Below are 22,203 nucleotides of genomic sequence, written 5' to 3' on the forward strand. Positions count from 1 at the left end.
TTGCACATAATAAAATTTCTGCACAAAAGTGGTTTTTAGCTCTTTAGAGCATCACCCATCCCAGACAGACAGACGTTACCCCAGCATGGCCAAGGACGGGTCATGGGAAGGGAGCAGAGGCCATGGCCGGCAGTGGAGGCTGGTTAAGGGTCCCTGAGGGACAGAACGAGCTGATCGTGGTTTCGGAAGCACCAACCCACTGTCACTGTCACCACGGGGGCTGCCAGCTGCAGGACTGTGCCCGAAGGGCCATGGGGGCAGAGGATGCAGCGCTGGGGGCCCTGGGGCTCTGACAGCCGCTCCGGGGCAGCGGGTCCCCGGCACGAGTGGCCGATCCTGGGCGCAGGGACCCCCGGCACCGGCGGGGCAGCGGCAGGGGCGTGGCCAAACAATGAGGGCGTGGTTATAGGCAGAGGGCGGGGCTGGTGCGTGACGTCACGCTCGAGTGACAGCGCGGCCGTCGGACCGGGACAGGGCAGGGTGCGCTTCCGGGACCGGGAGGCGGTGCCGCGGGGCCAATGGGAGGCGGGATTCTGCCGGCCACAGCCAATAGGCGCTGTAGGGGGCGTGGCCTGAGCCCCGGTGGCGGCCGGGGGCGCCCACGTGCGGCGGCAGCATGGCGGCGGCGGCGGCGGCGGGCGGCAGGCGGGCCAAGGCCCCGCGCGGGGCGGCGGCGCGACGGCGGCCACGGCCGGCGGTAAGGACCGGGCTGGAGGGAGACAGGGAGGCGGGCGAGGAAGGGCTGCCTCGCCGGGGTCGCCGCCGTGGGGCTTTCGCTGCGCCCGTCCCCATCCCCATTCCCGTCCCGTCGATAGCCCCATTTTGTTCCGCAGGCACCGGGCGCCGATGGGAGACCGCGGGCGACGACCGGTCGGCCCGCCGACGAGGAAGTGTCCAGCGACTCCGAGACAGAGAGGTAAGGGCTGCGCCTGGGGAGTGCCGCTACCGCGGCGGGGCGCCGGTACCGGGGGATGCCTGTACCGGAGAGATCCCGGACCGGGGGATGCCTGTACCGGAGGGGTTGTCTGACCGGGGATTCCTGTAGAGGGGATGTCAGACCAGGGGATGCCTGTAACGGGGGCTGTGCCGGTACCTGCGGGGTGCCCGTACCGATGCTCACGCACACGTGTCCCCGCAGCCCGTTGTTGGGGCGGCGGCGGCGAGAGGCAGCGGAGGAGGAGGTGGAGGAGACGCCGCAGGAGAAGAAGCTGCGCTTGGCCAAGCAGTACCTGGAGGAGCTCCGGCAGCTCGGTGAGTCCCGCCCGGCGCCGGTGCCCCGCGGGGCGGCCCCGGGCGGTGAGCCCGACCCTCACGCACTGTCCCGCCGCAGAGGAGGAGCGGGCGGAGGACGAGGAGGAGCTCGAGCCGGCGGATCTCATCGGCGACCGCCTGAAGGAGGACGTGGTGAGCGGGGAGGCGGGCGCGGCCTCTCGGTCCCCTTGGCGGCAGCGGGCTCTGTCCCATTCCCGCGGGACCGGGACTGAGGCCACCCCCTCTGCTGAACGTCCCCCTTCTTCCCCAGCTGGAGCAGAGAGGCCGGCTGCAGCGCCTGGTCGCCAAAGATGTGAGTGCCGGGGTGCCAGACTGCCGGTGCCAGCCTAGGGGATACTAAGGCACGGCCAGCACGCTACAGCCCTTCTCCCTGGCGAAGTCAGGGTGCTGTGCTGGGGTGCTCCTGGGCCTGGGGAAGGGTCCTGGGCAGCCCAGCTCACATCCTGCTCTTCCTGCAGGTACAGCCTCCAGATCCAGCCAAGATCCGTGTGCTGCGGGGACACCAGCTGCCCGTTACCTGCCTCGTCGTCTCTCCTGATGACAGATTCATTTTTTCTGCTTCCAAGGATGGCTCCCTCATCAAATGCAAGTGTTCACCTGGGGCTGTGACTGGCTGCTGCCAAGCCCAACCCCTGCAGGGACCCGGGTGCCCTCTGAGGTGGCTTGGCCCTTGGCTATTCTTAGATTGCGCATAATTCCAGGCTCTGTGGAAGGCTCATTGACACTTTAGGGAGTGGTGGGAGGCTCCCAGAGGGTGATTGTGACGATTTTCCTGCAGGGGAGGTGGACAGTGGGAAGAGGCTGTGCGTGGTGCCCGGGGGGAAGAAGGGCACGGAGGAGCGGCACATGGGGCACGCGTCCCAGGTCCTTTGCATGGCCATTTCATCGGACGGCAAGTACCTGGTATGGGCACAGGGGTGGAGAGATGGCCCTGGGGAGTGTTCTCCCTGGATCCTGGGGGTACAGCCTCATGCCCAGATGTGCCTTGCTGGGTTAAAGGAGCCCCTATCCCTGCTGGGTCAGGAATGGGTCCCTGGGACAGCCAAAGCCCGTGGAGGGGGAGTGGAGGCAGGGGTGGGCTGTGGGTCTCCAGGGGGCAGGTCTCAGGTGTCCCCTGCTGCCTGCCAGGCTACAGGAGACAGGAACAAGCTGATCATGATCTGGGATGCAGCCACTTGCAAGCGCCTGCACATCTTCACGGGGCACCGCGACGCCGTCTCGGTGAGCTGGGGGCGTTGGGCACAGTGCCTGTGGGGCCAGGCAATTGTGTCTTGCTGGGCATCCTCATTGCTGTGCCGTGTCTGTCCGTCTGTCCCAGGGCCTGTCCTTCCGAAAGGGCACACACCAGCTGTACAGCGCTTCCCATGACCGCTGCGTCAAGGTCTGGGACGTGGCTGAGAACGCATACGTGGAGACCCTGTAAGACCTGGGGAAATCTCACTGACCCCTCCAAGGGGTGCCCAGCAGCCCTGAGGAGTGAGGGGGCAGAGGGCCCTGTTTGCCACAGCTTTTTGTCATGTCCTTGTGCAGATTTGGACACCAGGACATCATCACAGGGCTGGACAGCCTGAGCCGGGAGTGCTGTGTGACAGCGGGGGGACGGGACGGCACCGTGCGGCTCTGGAAAATCCCTGAGGAGTCACAGCTCGTCTTCTCTGGGCACCAGTAGGTCCAGGGTGGCAGAGGGGGCTGTGGGCAGGTGTGTCCAGCTGGGGCAGTGCTGTGTGGGTGCCAGGTGCCCTGCAGGATCCCAAAGCACACCTGTAACTGCTGACCGTGACCTGTTCTCTTCGCAGGGGCTCCATCGACTGTATCCAGCTCATCAACGAGGAGCACATGGTGTCTGGTGCAGATGATGGGTGAGCACGGGGCCAGGCTGATGCCTGGGGTGGGCAGGGTGCCCCCTCAGCCCCCTCATCCCTCACATCCCTGCAGGTCTTTAGCCCTGTGGGGGCTGACGAAGAAGAAGCCGCTGGCGCTGGCTCGGCAGGCGCACGGTGAGCAGGGCACTGAGGGCTTGCAGCAGCCCTGCTGGATCTCAGCCGTGGCTGCCCTGCGCAACAGTGACCTCCTGGCCACAGGTGTGTGGGGTGGCAGCCTGGGGGGGAAGCCAGTCCTGCTCCCATCCCTGGGCAGGGGTGCATGACAGGCTCCTCTCTGCGCCCCAGGGTCCCACAGCGGCAGTGTGAAGCTCTGGAAGTGTGGTGAAGGATTTCGGAAGCTGGAGCACCTCTTGGACATCCCCTTGGTATGGATGGATGGGCAGGTTGGGACTTCTGGAGCTGGGTTGGAGGGTCTCTCAGCAGGGACTGCCCTTCCTGGGCAGCAGGAGAAGCCTGTGGGAGCCCCTCACCCTGCCCTGTCCCCTCCAGGTGGGTTTTGTCAACAGCCTCAAGTTCTCAGCAGCTGGTGATTTCCTGGTGGCTGGCATCGGGCAGGAGCACCGGTACTGTCCCCCCTCCCTGGTGTAGCTGCCTGCAGGTGCAGCTTCCCTCTCCTCGGGGTCTTGTTGGAGGGTGACCCCCCCCATCTCTCTCACCCACAGGCTGGGACGGTGGTGGAGAATCAAAGAAGCCAAAAACAGTATCTGCATCGTCCCCCTGAAGCAGAAGACCACAGCTTCCAGCCCTGAATCCCCTGGCAGCTCCTAGCCCTCTGTCCCTGGAGCCACTGGAGCAGGTCATTCTGTCCCTGGAGCTGTGCCCCCCATCCTTGGTGCAGCCACCTCTGTGCTCTGCAGGATGTGACTGGGGCTTGTCACAAGGCCCCTGATTCTGCTGGCCCCTATGTCTTGATGTGGCTCTGCCCTCTGCGAGGGTCAGTTCCCTTCTCTCAGGTTTCGCTGTACCTGAGCTATGGAACAATCCATTTTGTAAAAAAAAAAACAACACCAAAACCACTTTATTTACATAAATTACAAAAAAAAAAAGAAAATCACACTTTTGTTCACAGAAAAAGTCTACTGTTAAAAACTTGGTTGGGCTCAAATACCTGGGTCCTGTTGCTTGCCCTGAGCCTCCAATGCCCCCCCCCCGGGCTCTGCAGGGGCTGGAGTCAGCAGGAATTTGTCTGCCCCCACTCCTGCCCTGTCCCAGTATGGGATGAGAAGCGCCACACCCAGTGAGGGAAGCAATGGGGAGAGGCTTAGGCCCAGCCCAGCCACACTCGGTGGCTCTCTTGAGGCCAAAACCAGGAGGAAAACATGAAAATGCAAAGCACTGGGGAAAGGGTGATTGGTCCAAGGCTTGGCACAGGGCGTGATGGGAAAGGCATCACTGGGAAGCTGGGTGGGCTTTGGGGCGAGGGCAGTGTGTGGCACCACAGCAAGGGAGTGGGATTGGTGCAAGCCAAAAGCAGGAGGTGGAACGTGGCTTGAGAGGGAGTGGAGGTGTGCCCGGGGGCTGGGGACAAGGGGCAGGGGATGTGTCTGCACCAGGGCTCAGTGCAAGGGACAGGGACAGGGTATTTGTGCACAGCTCAGTGCGAGGTCCGTGCCATGTGCACCACGGCTCAATGCAGGGCTGGGGGACATGGGGACATTCACCATGGCTCAGTGCAGGGCTGTGGGGGCACGTGGCTCAGTGCAGGTGACGCAGAGGGACGTGCCATGGCTCAGTGCTGGGGACCTGGGGACGTGCGCCGTGGCTCAGCTCAGGGAGGGGGATGTTCAACCATGGCTCAGTGCAGGGTGTGGAGGACAGGGCACATGTAAGGTGGCTCAGTGCAAGGGTAGGGTGACACGTACCATGACCCGACATGTGGGATGTGTAGCTCGTGCTGGGGCAGGGACTGAGCCTCCCGGCTGCACCTGGCACCTCAGCAGGCCGTGCTGCGGGCACTGCTCTCCCTGGGGAGCAGTGGGGGTGCTCTGTGGCAGCACCACAGCCTGGCCCCCCCGTCCTTCACAGGGATGATGTTGTGGAATCCACCACCTCACGGCCATTGCACACCGTGGGCACGTATGGCGAGGCTGAGCCTGCACAAGAAGGAAGCAGTCAGGGCTGGGTTGGGGTCTGGCAGCAGCACTGCCCAGCATCCCATGGCTGTGGTGCCCAGGGAGTTGGGGTGGTGGGTGCCCAGGATGGCCATGTCCCCCCAGGTGCCCAGGGTAGTCCTATTCCCTGAAGCTAAAGGGGAGAGTGCCTCGGGTAGTGACAGGCACCTGGGGGCAGCTGAACTCCCTGTGTTGGGGTGGAGAGTGTCCCCTCAGAGCAATGAGAGCCCCGCAGGAGCAGTACCCCTCTGGCAGCTGTGCTGTGCTGGGAGATGAGGCACTGGGACAGAGGACAGGGAAGAGCCCCTGGGGACACATCCACCATTTCCCCCCATTTCCCGCTTTGCCCTACCCCACACCCCCCTTTTCTTCAGGAGCCCATGCTGGGGTGCCCACACACACCCCCCAGCAGGAAAGGGCTGCTGTCCCCCAGCCCTGCCCCAGCCCCAGCGTGCTCACCGTGGGACTGGCTGGAGCTGGCTGCTGCCACGCTGAACCGAGCGGTGCCCACGCGGTGGCTGGCCACGTTCTTCTGCGGCTGGAAGAGGATGATGTGCAGCTTGGGGGTGAAGAGGCAGCCGAGGACCACGGTGCCGCTGAGGCTCACCGAGATGCACATGGTGGTGGTCTGGACCTGGAGACAGGGGTGGGCATCAGGTGCTCCACCCGTCAGCCCTCTGCCCCAAGCAGGGCAGGATGAAGCCCATGCTGTGGCACTGGCTGGCCCCACTGGGCACAGGCTGCATCCTGCAGGCACATTCCACCCCACACCCCATCCCTCTGTCAGGGTGGTCCTGCAGGAGACCCATGGGCAGAGTGTGGACACTGCCCTGGTGGGGACAAGTGGCCCCTGCAAAGCAGGTGCACCCCAGCCCTGCCCACATGCTGCTTTTTGGCACTGCCCAGGGCCAGAGCCTGCACTCCCCCACCCCGGTGCCCACTCCCTCTGGGGCTGCAGGTCCTCTCTGGAAGCCCCTGACTAACTGCCCACACCAACTCCTCAAGACCCACGTATTTGGTTGTCCGTGCCAGGATGCACCCCATGCTACCCAGTTCCTGGCCCTGCTTCCAGCCCAGGGACCAGGCTCGCCCTGGGGCTGGCATTCATGCCCTGGGCTGTGGTGTCTGGATGAGCCAGGGGCTGTCTCATGCTGTTGTGTCACCAGGCTGAAGGATGACTAATCATTGCTCCATGATAGTCATGGCTATGGGGGATCTCTGGAGGTCTCAGGACCATTTCCCATCCTCATCCTAGCAAAGGAGGGAGAGGGGCAGGTCCTCTCTCCAGGACTCATTGCCCCATTAGCCACAGCCCTTCAGGACCCTTCACCTGGTCCTGAATTACCCAGTGCAAAGATGACCATCACCAGGTGTGTGGATGCAGACCCTTCCCCAGGCCCATGCGTCTCCTAATCATGGACCCTGCATGGCCCAGATCTCCAGGACCACTTAGATCAAGCCCTGTCAGAGCCCCTCAGAGCTCCAGCTCTTACACGGTAGTCGCTGGAGGTCACGTAGAAGATGGGCAGGAAGGCCAGCCAGATGATGCAGGTCGTGTACATGGTGAACCCAATGAACTTGGCCTCGTTGAAGTTTTCAGGACATTTCCGCGTCTTGAAGGCGTAGACCGTGCAGAGGACAATCAAGAGGACATTATAGGTGAGCGAAATGAGCATGTTGGAGTCACGGTTGTTGCACTTGAGGGTGACAATGTACCTCTTGTCAGGCTCAGTCTCCTTGCCTGTGCCAGGGGTCTCCACCAGCAGCCAGATGATGACGATGATCAGCTGGCAGGAGATGAGGGCCATGCAGATGACCACCTGTGACGTTGGGCTGATGAAGCGGGGGCGCTGGACGCCCTCCTTCACCCCGCTGAAGATCCTGGCGATGCGATTCGTCTTGGTCAGGAGGGCCGAGTAGCAGACGGCGAAGGAGGTGCCCAGCCCCAGGCGCCGCAGCGTGCACACCCCGGTGGAGGGCTTGGCGATGAAGATGAAGGTCATGCTGTAGCACATGAGCACCCCAGTCAGCAGAATGTAGCACAGCTCTCGTCCAGAGGCCTTCACGATGGGAGTGTCGTTGTTCTTCACGAAGACCCCAATAACAAAGAGGGTGGAGATAAAGCCCAGGCAAGAGATAGTGACGGGACCGATGGCCCAGACATCTTTCCAGCGGATGTACTCTTGGGGCAGCTCGTAGCAGCCATTCAGGGTCTCATTGGGCCAGTAACCAAGACCGCAGTCCATGCAGGTGAACTCATCCAGCAGGTACTCGTAGGGCTGGCAGGGGATGCAGATCCAGCAGCAAATGTCTCCGGGCTGCATGCTCTTGATCTCATTTTTCTTGCAGGGGTCACTGCACTGGGACACAGGAATGGAGGTCTCAGCCCAGGGGATGAGGCTGGTGTCCAGCATGAGCCCCTCTGCCCAGTAGCCCACTTTCTGGTACCGGTACCGCCCGTCCACGTGGTGGTAGTTGAAGATGTTGTAGCGCCCGATGCCGTCACCGTAGCGGTCAAACCGAACGACGCTCTCCGTGTCTGCTGGCCTGAAAGGAGCTGCAGGGAGGAGAAGGGGAGACAGTCACTGCCCCAGGGCAGGAGAACACTCACTCCAGCCTCGAGGCAGGGCTCATCCAAAGGGTCACATCCCACCATGGCCACAGGAAAATGCCCAACCTGTTTCCTGCCTTCACTCCCATCCCTGCTGCCTGTGCACATGTCAGGGGCAGGAAAGCAAAGGTGGAGAACTACCCACCTGTCTGAGAGCCTGTGAGCCCCAGCCAGCTCTGCAGGGGCAGAGGGTGGTTGTGCAGCCTCCATGGCTCTCAGTGACTCCTGATAGCCAAGACATCCTCAGCCCAAGTCACAGAGGACATGCTTCTAATCACCCCAAACTGCATGGGTCCCTGATCAAGGGTATCCCACCAGTCTAATCCCTGAAATGTGAATAAATCATGATGGTTGCAAGGACCCCTGTTCTTGAGGGTCCCTGGGGCTGGGTGGGGCTGGTCCACAGCTTCTCCACATGTTTCCACTGGGAACAGAAGGCCTAGATTGCCTCCCAATGATGATGGTGGGCTGGCTGTTGGCACCTCAGGACAACCACAGCCCTGGGTGCAGGCAGGCTGGAGGAACTGGAGGGTTTTGGGTCAAATTTGGGCCTCCTTGTTCCTATCCTCCACCCATCCCTTTCCAGTTTGGCAGCCAAACCCCATCTCCACTTTGGACTCACCATCAAAATTAACATTGAGTATAAAGTCCTTGTAAAACCTCTTGCCATTGACAGGCTTCATGGCATCACAGAGCTTGGTGGAGTTGGGGCACAGCGTCCGGTGCATGTTGTGCAGAGAGTGAGCCATGGCATAGACTGCATTGACCACAAACGTGATCTTGGACTCTGGCTCAAACTTGCCTGTCTTGAGGGAGTACCGGCTACAGTCCTGCGTGTGGAAGCTGCACTTAAACTTCTGCTCCCAAAACTCCCGGAACCAGGGATTTCGGCTGTTATTGTAGGGGTGGAGGCTACGGAAGTAGGAAGCGAACTCCTTGATGGGGTAGGCTGCCAGTTCTATGGTGATGGCTCCCTCGGCCACTGCTTCGCTGCCGGCCACCACGCTCTCCAGGGCTCCCCACCCATCACTGGCCACCCACATGAAGGACACGTTGGCTCTCTGGGCAGCTGCCAGCAGCTCCCGGGCATCTTCACTTCGGGTGAACAGCACGACCACTCTGGCATTGGGCTTCTGCAGCAGAGCCCGCACCACTCCATCGTAGGTCTTCTTGTTCATGGAGCGCCCCACCTTCTCCGAGGTGGCGATGCAGATGTTGCGCATGCGGGCTTCCTGCTCAAAGGCCTCGATCCCCGTCTCCCCGTAGTCGCCCTCGGAGGCCACAGTGGAGACGTAGGTCCAGTTGAAAAAGCGGAGGATCTCTGCCATGGCTTTGGCTTGGTAGAAGTCTGGAGGGACAGTGCGGGCGAAGTAGTCATAGCGGGACTTGTCACTGAGCTTGGCACTGGTGGAGGCATAGCTGATCTGTGGGATCTGGAAGAGCCGCAGCAGGTTGGCCACCTGCATGCAGGAGGAGAGGTGAGTGCCTGAAGGGGTGGCCAGCAAGGGACATTCCTGTGGGGGGACCCCCGCCCTGTACCCAGTGATGCACGATGCTCCCAAACACAACCTGCTGAGGAGCAACCATCCCAACCCAGAGCATCCTGATCTGTGGAGGGACTGGACAAGAATGGATGGCACATTCACAGAGTGCCTGAGCCCTCAGACATGCTCATTTATCTTTATTTTTATTTTTACTTTTTTAGTGTTTCAAGCACTCCACTCTGAAATTCAGGTCCAGGGAGGGGACAGAAGCAGAAAGTCTGCCATAGGTGACCTGTGGGAGATTCTCAATGGCAAGGAGAAAGCCAGGATGCCTGGTAGCCCTACAGCACAGGGGGAAAGGATTCTAGGGGCTGGGAGCCAGGTCAGAGTCCTCCCACCAGGCTGGGGGATGCTGCAGAAGTGGGTCATGGGAGTGGCGCCTGTGCATCCCACATCAGGAGCTCAGTGGGACTGGCACCTTCCAGCACTCAGCAGAATCCCTCGTTAGCTTCAAAGGGGAAAAATCCCCACTAATGAGGCTGTTAAACCCAGGCTCTGGGGGCAGCAAGGGGACCTCAGGTGTGCCAGCGGGGCTGCCAAGCCTGCCCACGCCTCACTGCTCCCCAGGCAGGAGATGTGGCTTAATTAACGTGGACAAATGATCTTGAAGACAAATTCCCCTAATGGCAAGAGTGTCCCCGAGCACAGTGATGCTGCTGCCTGTCCTCACCATGCATGGGAGCTGCCAGCCTGCCATGCCCCTCCAGTGCCCCCTGAGCTCCCCAGCCAGCCCACATTCTGCCCCTGCTGACACCTGCCTGCCCAGGGCTGGGACATGGGGACATGCTGGGTTCCCAGCAAGGGAAGGGACAAGTGCCCAGGTGAGCTGGGATGCTGCCTTCATCGCACAGTCCCAGCTTCTTCCACCCCATGCTGGGGGAGGCAGGGACCCCAGGGACCAGGACACACAGTCTGGCACACGCTGGGGACTCATTAAATCTCAGCAAGCATGTGGCCCACCAGCCACCCCTGTGACTCAGCTGGTCCTGCTGAGTCCTGCATCCTCAGGGGATGCTCTTCTCCCTGATGAAACCAACCTCCAGGTCCACACTGAGATGCACCCCAGCCAGGGTCACAGCCAGGTTTGAAGCTTGAGGTGCCTGTTCCTGTGGGATAACTGGGGACACAGGAGCACTTGTCCTCTGAGCTCACCCTGCCTTAGCCAGGCAGCCCTATGGCTGAGCCCCTCAGAGGTGCATGTCCCTTGCAGCACCTTATGGGCTGACCTCTGGGGGGGAAAAGGGGGACAGTGCCCCCTCACTGGTCTGCTCTGTCTGGCACAGTCCAGACATGAGCTGGACTGAGGAGCTGCACTTGTTCCCTTGAACCCAGGAGAGGAATAAACAGCTGTCCCCATGTGAGGCTTGGCTCCTACAGCTAGTGAAGTGTTGGGGAATTCATGCAGCCCCCAAGGGGACCCCGGGCACATCCCCCAAAACCACAGAGAGATGGCTTGTTCAGGTGCCCACCTAGCATTCCCTCCCCATTGGAGAAGGGGGCAGAGCATCACTGTGAGGGATGAGTGAGCTTCCCTGTGCCACACCGGCAGTGGCATCACTGCACTGCTGCCAAGGTTTTACTCTCGTCCCCCACTTCAAACCCCAGCCCCATCCAAGCCCCTCTTGCCTGGGAGATACCTGGATGGAAACGTCACTGTAGGAGCCACCGATGACACCGGTGATGGCAGTGGGAACATCATCGTGGACAGCGTAGGAGCCATCAGGGCAGATGTGCTCAGAACCATCCACCCTGGTAAGGGAGGCACGGACGAAGTCAAGGGACTGCTCTAGGGCATAGGTGTCCTTGGAACAGGTGTCCAGGATGTGAGCACCCAGCTTCACCCCTGGCAGGATGCTCCCGTCCTTGTTGATCTCGTCCAGGGCGAAGAGCATGGCCTCCAGGCGCTGGATGCCCCGGTGCTCATTTATCTTGCCGCAGTCTTCACTCCCCACTCCTTTCTCATGGACGGGGAAGAGGCCCCCAATCACCAGGTCCCCATCCATGCTGATCTCCTTCTTGCCAGCCATGCCGTGCCCAGCAGCCAGACAGGTGGCCAGGTGCATCAGCCCCAGCCAGGCGGCCAAGGGCACCGCCATGGGGTGTGCTGGTGCTGGCTGGGGGACCCACACCACCCCGTGTCACCCGCTGCCACCCGTCAAGGCGAGGGCAGGCAGTCCCCAGGCATTGGGTGGTGGGGGGTGGCACGGCGTGGTGTTGGTGGGAGAGAGGTGGTGCCACCCCAGCAGAGCCCTCGGCACCTGGAAAAGCAAAGGGAAAAGCTGCTGGGTCTGCGAGATGCAAGGCATGACAGGGACAGGGACAGTCAGTGCTGCATGGGAGAGCCAGGCCATGAGCCTGCCTGTGCCCCCCACCTGGGATGCCCTTAGGAAGAAATCCCCTGCTGAAAGGCAAGATAAAGAGGTGCAATAGCTCCCACAGTGACCCAGAACCCCCAGGACACATACAAGTGGCACAGATCCCAGGGCACATGGAGGGCCACAGGGACAAGGCTCCCCTCAGCACTCCCAGGGACACACTGGCATAGGGTGGGCACAGAGCTGGCCCCTCTGGCAGCATCAGGCAGAACAGCCTGCAGGGGGACAGCTTGACAGCCCTAAAATATCACGCAGAGGGAAAGAGCCAAGGATGTCACCTGGCACAGGGAGACCAGGCTGGGCAGACAGAGCCAAGGCCGGCTCCAAGCCGAGCCCCCGACCCACGCAGCAGCATCAGGGGTGCAGACAGATCCCACCCTCCAGCTGAGAGCACTGCCAAAAGCAGCCAGCCATGAGCCCACCGTGCCCACAGAACCCAGTGCCCACAGTATTTTAATCTCCATCCCATAGCCATGGGGCTGCTGCTGCCCCCAGGGCTGTTGGTGGCACCGGGCTGGAGCAGGGACTCTCCACTGGCTTCACCCTCACACAGCAAGGCGCAGGTTCTGGCAGTCGCGGTGCTTCAGAGTCTGTTCTCTCACCACCGCCCCTTCCTTCCCTGTATACTAAATTCAGAGATTTCAGTGAAAGTAAGAGCCAGGTTTGCTGACTCCCTCTGCAGAAAGCACGGAGGCGCGGGGGAATCAAAGGCTTTTGCAGCAGGCAGGCCTTGTTTTGGCAGAGGATGCAGTCCCCTCCGAGATTGGTTGTCTTTTCCCAAATCACAGGAGAGATTTGTTTCCCATTTGAAGCTGACTGCTGAAATCCCACTGGACTGGCATTTCAGGGACCATGGGAGAAGGAGACCCCTTGGCAGTCCAGAAGCCTCTGGCTGCTCTGGAACAGGAAGCTGCTGATGCTGTGACTGGACCACGGCCTCTTCCACAGCCCAGCAGCGCTTGTGGGGGCACAGAGGGTGGGAGGGGGATGCCAGGGAGTGCTGGCCCTTGCAGTTCCCTGCAGCCCATACTGAGGCTGCTCTTCCTGAGCAGGAGGAGGGGACCCCTTGATGCCCCCATGCTGCTCCCAGGCAGGTGATGGCTGTGCTGGGGGAGCCCTCCAGCAGCCAGAGCTGGCAGAGATGCCCAGGGGGCTGCAGGCAGCAGTGTGGCACAGAGCCTAATGGGGTAGGGTGGGGTGACACAAGCTGACCTCCTCCTCTTCTTCCATGCCCCTAAGTGTCTGCTCTCAGGTGCTGTCTGCTGCTGCTGAGTCCCCATCTGTCTCAGGGCATCTCCTACCTGACCCCCCAGTGTGAAGGACTTTGGAGGTGAGAGAAGGAAGGGCCCCTGCCTTATTTAAGGAACAAATGCTTCTAAGGGACCCGGGGTTCCCTCAAGCAGGGGAGAGGCCACAGGCGCATGGATTATTGATGGAGCTCATCAGTGGCAGGCTGAGCCTGGCACAGGGGTCCAGTGGCACTGGGAACCCAGGTTCCTGTGGTCCAGATCGTTTGGGGCAGCTGAGAGGACCCAGCAGATGAAAGGCACCTTCAGGCCAAGCTGCTGTGAAGGGCAAACCACCACCCACCCGGCAGCGAGCCACGATGGACAGTGAGCAGGGCTCCCGCCATTCCCACAGCTGCTCCTCTCGGTTGGTTCAGTGCCGAGGGTTTGACATCCCGCGGGAACCGCTGGAGAACGTCCGGGGAATTGAAGCACGGGGTAGGGCAGAGCCAAGTCCAGCCCGACAGCCACGGAACGGCGGGAAGCTCCTGCCAGCGGCGGGCAGCCTCTCCTCGCACCGCGAGTGGGGTGCGTGAGAAGGGCCCGCGACTCCTCCGTGCTCGGAGCGCTTCCCACCCGTGCCAGGAGCCCTGACCCCTCCGACACCACATCCCAGGGGCCGTGCGACACCTGGGGGACACCGCATCCCAGGGGCCGTGCGACACCTGGGCCGTGTGCGAGAGCGGCAGTGCTGCGGGGGCGCAGGGACAGTGTCGCCTCCCGCGGAGGTCCCGGAGGTCCTACCACCACCGAGCTCTGCCAGAAGCCCCTGGCTGTCCCCTGCTCAAGGGCTGCCCGCCCGAGACCCCGCGGGGCCGAGCCGCCTCCCCGGGGCGCTCCCCCGCCCCGCGGCCGCCCCGCATCCCGTCCCGAGCGCGCCCCGAGATCCGGCTGCGCACTCACAGCCCCCTCCAAGCCCCGGCTCTCCCCGGCCCGGACAGCCGGACAGGAGACCCGGGGGAACATCAGGGACCGGGGTCTGTCCCCGCCGGGCCGGGAGGTGACCCCGCGTCCCTGCCCCGGTGCCGGCGGGCAGCCCCGGCCGGGAGCGGCGGGTCCTGCTGAGCGCCACTGCGGGGCTCGGGGCTGCCGGATCACCGGGGAACGAGAACCCCCCAAGCTGCTCTCCCGGAGCTCTGCGTCTTGCGCCGGGCAAGGGTGAGCGGCGGGAGCAGCCCCGGTGCTCACCCCGACCTCCCGCATCCCCGGCCCCGCCTGTGCCCGTGCCCGTGCCCGTGCCCGTGCTCTGCTCTCGTCCCGCAGCTCCGGGAGCCCCGGCACTGGGCACCGGTCTCCGAGCCCCGCTGTGGCGCGACCCCGACGGCAGCGGGGTTTCGCCGGTCTCCGTGAGGCTCCAGCGCCGGCACCGGGGCTCTGGAGACGGAGACGCGCCGCCGGGGCACGGCACGAACCGAGGTCACGGCGATGGGAGCGCCGGGGTGGGACCGCAGCCCTTACCTGGGCCCGGCGGACTGTGCCGGGAGCCGGTGCCAGTGCCGGTGCCGCGGCTGTCTCGGAGCTGCGGCTGCCACCGCCTCCCGCCGCCGCCTCTGACACTCCGCCAGCCCCAGCAGAGCGGAGCCGCTCCGCCCCCCGCCCGGCCCGGCCCCGGCCCCCGCCCCGGTCCGGCCCGGTGGGCAGCGGCACCCCCGGGGCCGCCCCAACTGCCCCCCGCTCGCTCCGGCACCGGCTGAGCCGGGCAGGGCACGGCCGGGGCTGGGGCAAGGCCGGGGGCAGATGGCCAGGTCCGGGCAGAGCACGGACAGGACACGCACAGGACATGGACAGAGAAGGTAAAATACAGGCAAGACACAGCCAGGTCCAGCAAGGGATGGTCAGACTGAGCCAGAGCATCATCAGGATGCAGGCAGGACATGGCCAGAGCAGGCAGGAGCTGCTCTGCATGCCGGCAGACCTGGCAGGGCACAGCTCAGCAGCTGCTCCCCTGGCCCCAGAGCCCTCAGCTCATTCCCAGACAGTGAGAGGGGACCCAGCCCCAGATCAGTTCCACAGCCACAAGCTGATGCCCCAGCGTTTTTTTCGCCCCTTGCCTGGCCTGCCCCCAGCTCCCCAAGTCCTTGGGAGGAGTTGAAGTGCCTGGCATTACCCCACTGCCCACCTCTGCATTCCACACAGCCCCAGCACTCCCCGGCAGCCCAAGCACCCAGCTGGGGAAGGCCTTGGGCCACACAAAAAGAGGCACGGGCAGGGCAGGGCTGTGTCCCAGATCTCCACCAATTGCCCAAACTCTTCCTAGAGCTGTTCAGCTGCCCAGGATCCTGCAGTGCTGCATCCCCAGAGCTCCATCACTCAGAGACAGGAACAGGACAGGGGATGACACAGGGGACAAGGGTTCTTCTGGGCACTGCCCTGAGTAACCACCTCACCACCGTGTGCCTCAGTTTCCCCTCTGCCAGCTTCTGCACTCGCAGGCTGTGGGTTAAGGGCACTGCAGTGAGTCAGACACTGCTGGACTCCCTTCCCCCAGCAATCCTGGTTTGGGGAGGGATAACTCAGAACATCCATGGCAAGGACCCCAGACCCCACTGCCCCTGTCCTTTCAAGACTGTTGGCACAGACAGCGTGGGACACTGGGGAGAGGAGGGTGCTTGGGCTGGGGGAGCTCACCACTGCAGGCCAGGGTGGACAAGGTGACGAGGAGGAGCTCTGCTGTGCCAAGGGATGTGGCAGTGCCGTGGTCCCATTTTCCCCCAGCAGGTGGGTCCTGGCTCCAGCCTCACACACACCTTGGCACTGGCTGCTGCTCCAAAATGATGGCAAAGCCCCCTGGTGCCCAGCTTGAGTGGGGTTAGGGGACAAGCACCATCAGTATCCATCCACTGCCTGGCTCCAATCCCCTGGGAGCCTCAGCCAAGCATAAATATTTCAGGGGGCTTGGCAGTTTTGTAATAACCAGCAACAAAGATAAACACCAGGAAGAGCAATATTTTTCCATGTGGGCTGGAGGAGTTTAATATTTTATCACTCAGAGCACAAAATATTTATGAACAATCTCATGTCAATCACTGGCTGAGGACTAATCATGACCTTTCCAAGCCAGGGAGGACACATTCCCACCATGGAGAGACAGTCAGACCTCCTCTGGCCCTGACACCCCCCCAGCCCCAGTTTTGGGCTGCCACGTTTGACCACCAGGAAACAATCCCTGGGCTGCTGGAGGCACCAAGGGCACTCAGCAGGTGCTCTGGCACCTGGCATTGCCCTGTGGCACCGTGACCATGATGTCCAGGCTGTTCCCTTGTCCCAAGCTGAGAGACAGGGAACAGGGACCACCACAGGCAGCCCTCCTTGCCTGCATTCCACAGCAGCAGGACAGACAGATGAGATGTCAGGGAGGCACAGTGCAGGCAGCCTGGTGTCCCCTGCCACCAGGAGGAGGAGGCCTAGCAGCAGCTTTATATCTGGCTTTATACTGGTTTTACTCTCCACAGGTTCCCAGGAGGAGTGGGGATGCCACCTCCCTCCAGCTCTGCCCAGCTCAGCACAGCAGCTGGGACCTTTCCTTCCTCCCTTCCCCTGCAGCTTGCACAAGCTGGACACAGACCCCTGTGCCCTGCTGGGTTGCTCAGGCAGGCAGAAAGCCTGAGCAGCAGGGATGCAGAGCCCCTGGGCAGCTCTTTGTCTCAGCTGAGGGCTGTGGGGGCAGCTCCCATCCACAGCCCACTCCCCACCATGGGACAGGATGGCACAATTGGCCAAAGGACAAGTCAGCAATGCACCAGGCACCAGTGAGGAAAAGCATCCACTTTATTACAGATCCCAAAGCGCCTGTGGCAGTGCCAGGAGGACCACATTTACACGGGATGTTTCCATTGTTCAGCAAGGGGAAGAGAAGAGGGGAACAAACCCAACTGACCCAACTCACAGCTCTTTGGTGCTAGAAAACGTGGTGGTGCAGCAGAGAGAAGCTGTGGGTGAGAGGGGCACCAGCAGAGACGAGGGGGGACATCTCTGACATCCACCACCATCCCCAGACACCTGCAAGGATCCTGCCATGTGCCTGGACACACACACAGCAAATACATTTCACTGTCCCCCCAGCCTGCACCTAACCCTGCGCCACCAAGCACCACAGAAATCCCCCCCAACACCTCCCAGCACCCCCAAAAACAGTCAAACACCCTTTCTGCAAAGAGGGAGAGCAGGTCCTGGGGGGAATCAGCAGCCAAAATCTCTTGGCTGGAGAGGAAAGAGGTGGGAAAGGCAACTGGTTCCCAGTAACTCAGACCCCGGTGGGAGGTGAGGCAGCCGGGTCTCTCTTCACTCCTCTCCTCTCTCAGCAGCAATGGGCTCCTTGGTCCACTTGTCTGTGAGCTCCTGGCTGCCCACGTCAGGCAGCAGCCCCGGGGCTCCCTCCCCGTCGCCGGCAGCCTCCAGGTCCAGCTCCTCGAAGGAGGAGCCGCTGGCTCCCGACTCGCTGTAGCTGTGCTCGCTGCGCGTGTCCGCCTCCTCCCGGCCGCGGCTGCCTGCCAAGGGCAGCAGGATGGACGTGGCCACCGAGGTGTCCCTGCTGTCAGTTGTGGCCTCCACGCTGATGGAGCTCGTCTCGCTCATGGTGTCGACCCCTGGGATGGAGAGAGAATGGGGAAGAGTGAATGCTGTGGGAAGGAGGCAGTGGGGATGGGGGCCACAGCCTTCAAAGCCACCAGAAGCCTCTGAGATATCAGGGACCAGCTCCTACCTCCTGTCACCTCCTGTGCCATTGAGATGTGACCAGGTCAACCACAGGCTGAGCTCAAACTGCTCCCTGAAATCAGGAATCCCCAAACAAACACCATCTTCCAGCCATACCCTGACCTGGCCACACCATGGCCCCACAGCTGCTCCCCGTGCACACAACAAAGACCTCTAAGCCCTTTCTTGGGGAGAATGCATGCCTGTCTCTGGCGAATGAGACAAAGAGCTGGAAGGACACTGTGCTGTGAGGGTGATGTGGAGCTGCAGCATTGTTGAAGCACTCAAGGGGATGATGGTACAAGTACAAATCCTCAGATGTTCTGCTGTCAGAAGCAGGTATGGATGTCCAGCCTCATGCCAGGGCATCCTGGTGAGGATGGTGTGTCATCCTGGTGCCTTCAGCCCCTGTGTCATCCTGGTGCCTTCAGCACTTGACAGGCTGCTCCCACTCCCTCCACAGCTGCCCCACAGCTGGCAGCTCTGGCAGCAGTGTGAAGACAGGCAGGGGAGCAGCAGGCAGGTCTCGGGGTGCCAAAGGATAGGGGGGAGCCTTCCCAGCTCATTCTGTGCTTCTCCACATGACCTGGCTGCCATCCACACCCCCTCTCATGACCAGGCCCCCCAGGGCTGTCCCTGCCTGCCCAGGTGGCCCCCTTGGCCCAGCTCCTCCTCCCCAGATCCCTGCCTCATTAGCTCCATCGACAATACAATTAAGGAGTCCACAAGGAGAGGAACGTGTCAGATTGAGACCAGCAGCTCGGTGCTGTTACCAGAGCAACCAGCCAGGAGACAAAACCCTCCTGTTAAACATTAATTATTGTTAACTATGACATCACAGATCCATGTGGTTTATTATGACATCACAGATCCTCATTGTTAATTATGGTATGTCTGCAAACGCTGGGCAGGCTCTTCCATCATGGCCCTCCCTGCTCTATCTCCTCCCTGCCTGCCTTGTATCAGTGGGAAGTGAGTGCCAGGCTCTGTCACTTCCCAGCACCTCCACCCATGCTGGACTGACCACCCCTGCTGAGGATCATGCCCCACAGCAGGAGGGAAACCAGGAGGAGCCCCACTCAGCAGCAGCACTCCTGGAGGACTGGGGCTTGCCACCAACAGGGCTGGGAAGTGGCAAAGGGGAGCCTCTCTGCAGTCATCACCATCCTAGGTGGGAGAGGAGAGCCCTCTTCTCCACATTGGCTCCTGCTGGTGCAGCTCCGTCCTCAGCTGCTGGCATGGGGCTGCCTTGGGTTTCCACAGGCATTTCCAGCCTCCTCCAGCTCCTGCAGCCAGGCTGCCCAAGGCTGGGCTGCTTGCCCTCCTGCAGCTCGGTGGCAGCCACTGATCTCCTGAAGGAGATTCACCAAGGAGGGAACTTTCCTTCCAAACATCCTTAAATCCTTTTTCTGTGCTGTTTTTCTTCCCAGCCTGGGCAGCTGCCAGCAGAGCTGCTTGTAAATGGCAGAACTCTGCCTCCTGAGCAGCAGCATCATCATCCCACGGCCCTGCGCCTGAGTGACGGCTGCTCCCAGGACCCAGCAGTGGCAGCAGGATGAGGGGCAGCCAGAAAAGATCCACAGACACAGTGCACCCACTGCTTCATCCCACCTGGATGGCATCTTGGCTTCATCCTGGAAAGGAACCTGAGCCTCCACTCTCTCACCTTGGCAACCCTTTGGGCAGCTGGCACAAACCGAGCCCTCGGCCCCTCCCCAGGCAATGCCAGGTGACCCCTCCCATGGAAAGGAGGAAAAAAACCACTGCCCACTAACACACACTGCCTTTGCTGCAGCATCAGGGAGCAGCTGGACATGGAAACTACATTTACTCTAAGTTAAAAAGGATGTTGTGCACGCTGCAGCGAGGCGCTTGCTGAAGGGGACAGCAGCCACTGAGTGGGCAGCAGAAAGGTGGGAGATGCTGTCCTGTCCCACCTGACAGGACCTCAGCAGGGCACTGGGTCAGCAGGGAGTCTCTGGGAAAACTGAGAGCTGTGGGGGATGAAAGGGAGATGAAGACCCTGAGCCTTGAAGACAAATCAGGGCTTGCAAGGTCTTTAGTGGTCATCTGAAAAGAAGAAATAATCTGATTTGGCCAAATTGGTAGCCTGAGGTGACATGGACATGTTCCCACCATGGCTTCATGACAGCTCATGTCATGTGTGGCCATCTTGTGTCCCTCTAAGATCCCAGGGGACAGGAGTGACACCAGCCCCCCGAGCAGTGCCCTTCCTGCTCAGCACCTCTCCCCTGGCACCCCAGGGAACATTTTGGCTCAGAAGCTGTCATGAAACCCCATGACACAAAGCAAAGAAGCTCCTGAGGAGGAGCAGCTCAGGAAGAAGAAGAAGACAGGGATGAAGCTGACCTACACACTGCTCCAAGCCACCACTGTGGGAAAGCACTGCTGTCCTTGCTCTCATAGCCACCTTCCTCTCCCTTGCTCCAAGGGTGACAATAAATCGAGTCCTGTTTCCCTTCAGCCAGGCACTTTGTCACTGCTCTGTCACTTCTGATCATGGTCGAGCAGCCTCAGCTGGCAAATCTGCCCAGTTCAGCAGCCTTGCTCTCCTCTGCACAGGAAAAGGGTGGCTCTGGCATGGCCACTCAGCCTGGCCAGGATAAATGTCTGGGGTGGGCAGGGCAACAGAGCTGCTGCTGCCAGGGACCATGTGGGGTCAGCTCTGACAGGGGAATGTGGCAGGAACACCCAGCTGTCCTGACAGGGAGGCCAGGAAGGCAGTGCAAGGGTCTCTGAGAGGGCAACCAAAGCCCTGTGGGAGGGCAAGCAGGGATTCAGCCCTCACCTCACAGGCACACCCCTTCCACCCACTTGTCCATCCTCCCACACACCTTGTCTGGTCCTCCCATGACCCATTCCTTGTATCCACCTTCCCAAGGCTGGTCCTTACACCAGGAACCAGTCCAGCACCCTGATCCAGCATGGCTTTTCCCCCTGGCACATTGTGAGGCAGCAGCCATCCATTGAAACTCACCCTTGACCTTGCTCCCTCAAGGATGGCACAGCCATCCCACTGCACTCTCATTCAGCAGGAACATGGAACCCAGGAGTTTTCCTTTGGGAAATAGAGGCACAGCCTGGGGTGAACCATGATAGGGTGTTAAGGAGTCCCCCTAAAGCCAGGAGAAGGGATATCAAGCAGCCAACTCCAAGAGGCCAGCCAGGGATGGGTGCAATGGGAACCACTCACCCCACAGTGCCAATGAGCCTGGTGGGGAGCTGCCTCCCCAGACAGTTCAGCCCTGTGCCATACCAGGCACTGACATTCCCAAATCCAGAATGAGGGCAGGCTCTCCTCCTGCACCACCCTGTGCCACTCTGATGCCTGAGCAGAACTCCTGGTGCTCCTGGGCCCCTTCCTTCCCCTCATTCCATCAAATATTCATCACCCCTGAATACAGCATGCTCCCAGAGGGCACAGCTCATCCATGACTGCTGAAGCTCACCCACAAGCCACCAGGAGAGGGACTGAGGCCCTTCCCAGGATGTAGAGTCGGGCAGGAACAGGCAGGGCTCTTTGAAGGATGGAAGCAAGCAAGGATGAGGCAGAACACACCAGGAAAGTTGCTCCTCCGTGGCATTGGAGCTCAGTGTGTGATGCCATCGTTTGTACCTGAATGCTGTGGGACAGACTCTGCTCCATGAAAATGAGCACCTGAGGTTCTGGGCAGAGCCACATGCTCGGGAACCATCTGTATTCATGCCAGTCAGCCCGTGTGGAGAGGCTGCTTTTGTTTGCTTCCACCTTCCAGGCGCAGCAGCGGGGTCACTGCAGAGCGCCGCTGGGAGGGAGCCGGCAGCGAGGACCCGCCCCAGAAAACAATTAAGCACAAAACAACTGATCCTGATTGACACTGGCCCCCTGCAGACCCATCAGCCGCCTTCCTAAAACCTTCCTGTCTTTCCAACGACCCTGACCATGGCGAAGAAGGGACGGAATTGGTGCAGAGGCAGCCACAGCCCCCGGCCCCTTCCCTGTGTGTTGAGTGTGTCTGTCCTCAGCAGAGCTGCCAGCACCCTGCTCTGTGCAGAGCAGCACAGAAAGCAGAGAGCCCAGACCATGTCCCACAGCCTTTGTGCCACTTGCTCACAGCCACAGGCACCAGCACCTCCCAGGGTGAGCTCAGGAGCAAGGACAGCAGGTGACAGCCTAAACAGAGAGATGAGCTCCAAGGTCAGGAGGCTTGAGAAAACAAATCCAAGCTTTTCTTACACTTTCAAGTCGCTTGGTAGTGTCTGGCACCAGCCACAGTGACAGGTGAGGAGAAATGGCAACACCTTCCACTTGGAACTTCTCAAGTCTTTAATTCAAAGAAAGCATAATCCAGCTGCTGGTGGGGAGTTTCTTGAGCTGTGAGTGACCAGTGGTGTGTTCACACAGAGTGTTACTCAACATAGTGTC

General features: G+C 61.1%; 3 protein-coding genes across 4 annotated transcripts in view; 1 reads left to right on the forward strand and 2 right to left on the reverse strand.

Annotated features, from left to right (window-relative positions):
* The first annotated feature begins 616 nt into the window (after positions 1–616).
* On the forward strand, positions 617–4,148 carry RRP9 (ribosomal RNA processing 9, U3 small nucleolar RNA binding protein). Its single transcript, XM_036391194.2, has 15 exons — positions 617–697; positions 834–916; positions 1,139–1,251; positions 1,331–1,404; positions 1,523–1,564; positions 1,731–1,857; positions 2,051–2,175; positions 2,401–2,493; positions 2,591–2,691; positions 2,803–2,937; positions 3,069–3,131; positions 3,208–3,353; positions 3,441–3,520; positions 3,645–3,718; positions 3,818–4,148. Exons 1-15 carry the CDS (start codon positions 617–619, stop codon positions 3,921–3,923), a joined length of 1,443 nt encoding a protein of 480 aa, XP_036247087.1. The 3' UTR covers positions 3,924–4,148.
* Positions 4,149–4,155: 7 nt separating this feature from the next.
* Positions 4,156–14,628, reverse strand: GRM2 (glutamate metabotropic receptor 2). 2 transcript variants are annotated; one of them, XM_036391263.2, is made up of 6 exons: positions 14,541–14,628; positions 11,059–11,679; positions 8,500–9,337; positions 6,760–7,823; positions 5,726–5,900; positions 4,156–5,248 (listed from the first exon to the last, which is right to left on the reverse strand). In XM_036391263.2, exons 2-6 carry the CDS (start codon positions 11,515–11,517, stop codon positions 5,175–5,177), a joined length of 2,610 nt encoding a protein of 869 aa, XP_036247156.1. In that variant the 5' UTR covers positions 11,518–11,679; positions 14,541–14,628; the 3' UTR covers positions 4,156–5,174. The 2 variants fall into 2 exon arrangements, with proteins under 2 accessions (XP_036247156.1, XP_036247157.1); XM_036391264.1 differs by lacking the exon at positions 4,156–5,248 and having other exon boundaries at positions 5,794–5,900; positions 6,760–6,879; positions 6,983–7,823.
* Positions 14,629–16,832: 2,204 nt separating this feature from the next.
* TEX264 (testis expressed 264, ER-phagy receptor) overlaps positions 16,833–22,203 on the reverse strand; it is a 39,395-nt gene continuing 34,024 nt past the window's right edge. Inside the window, exon 6 of the mRNA XM_036391266.1 lies at positions 16,833–17,668. Coding sequence (XP_036247159.1) covers positions 17,364–17,668 — 305 coding nt within the window. The 3' untranslated portion in view covers positions 16,833–17,363. The remainder of the gene's footprint in view (positions 17,669–22,203) is intronic.

Source organism: Molothrus ater, chromosome 11 (genome assembly GCF_012460135.2).
Source record: "Molothrus ater isolate BHLD 08-10-18 breed brown headed cowbird chromosome 11, BPBGC_Mater_1.1, whole genome shotgun sequence".
In the NCBI taxonomy this organism is placed as follows: domain Eukaryota; kingdom Metazoa; phylum Chordata; class Aves; order Passeriformes; family Icteridae; genus Molothrus; species Molothrus ater.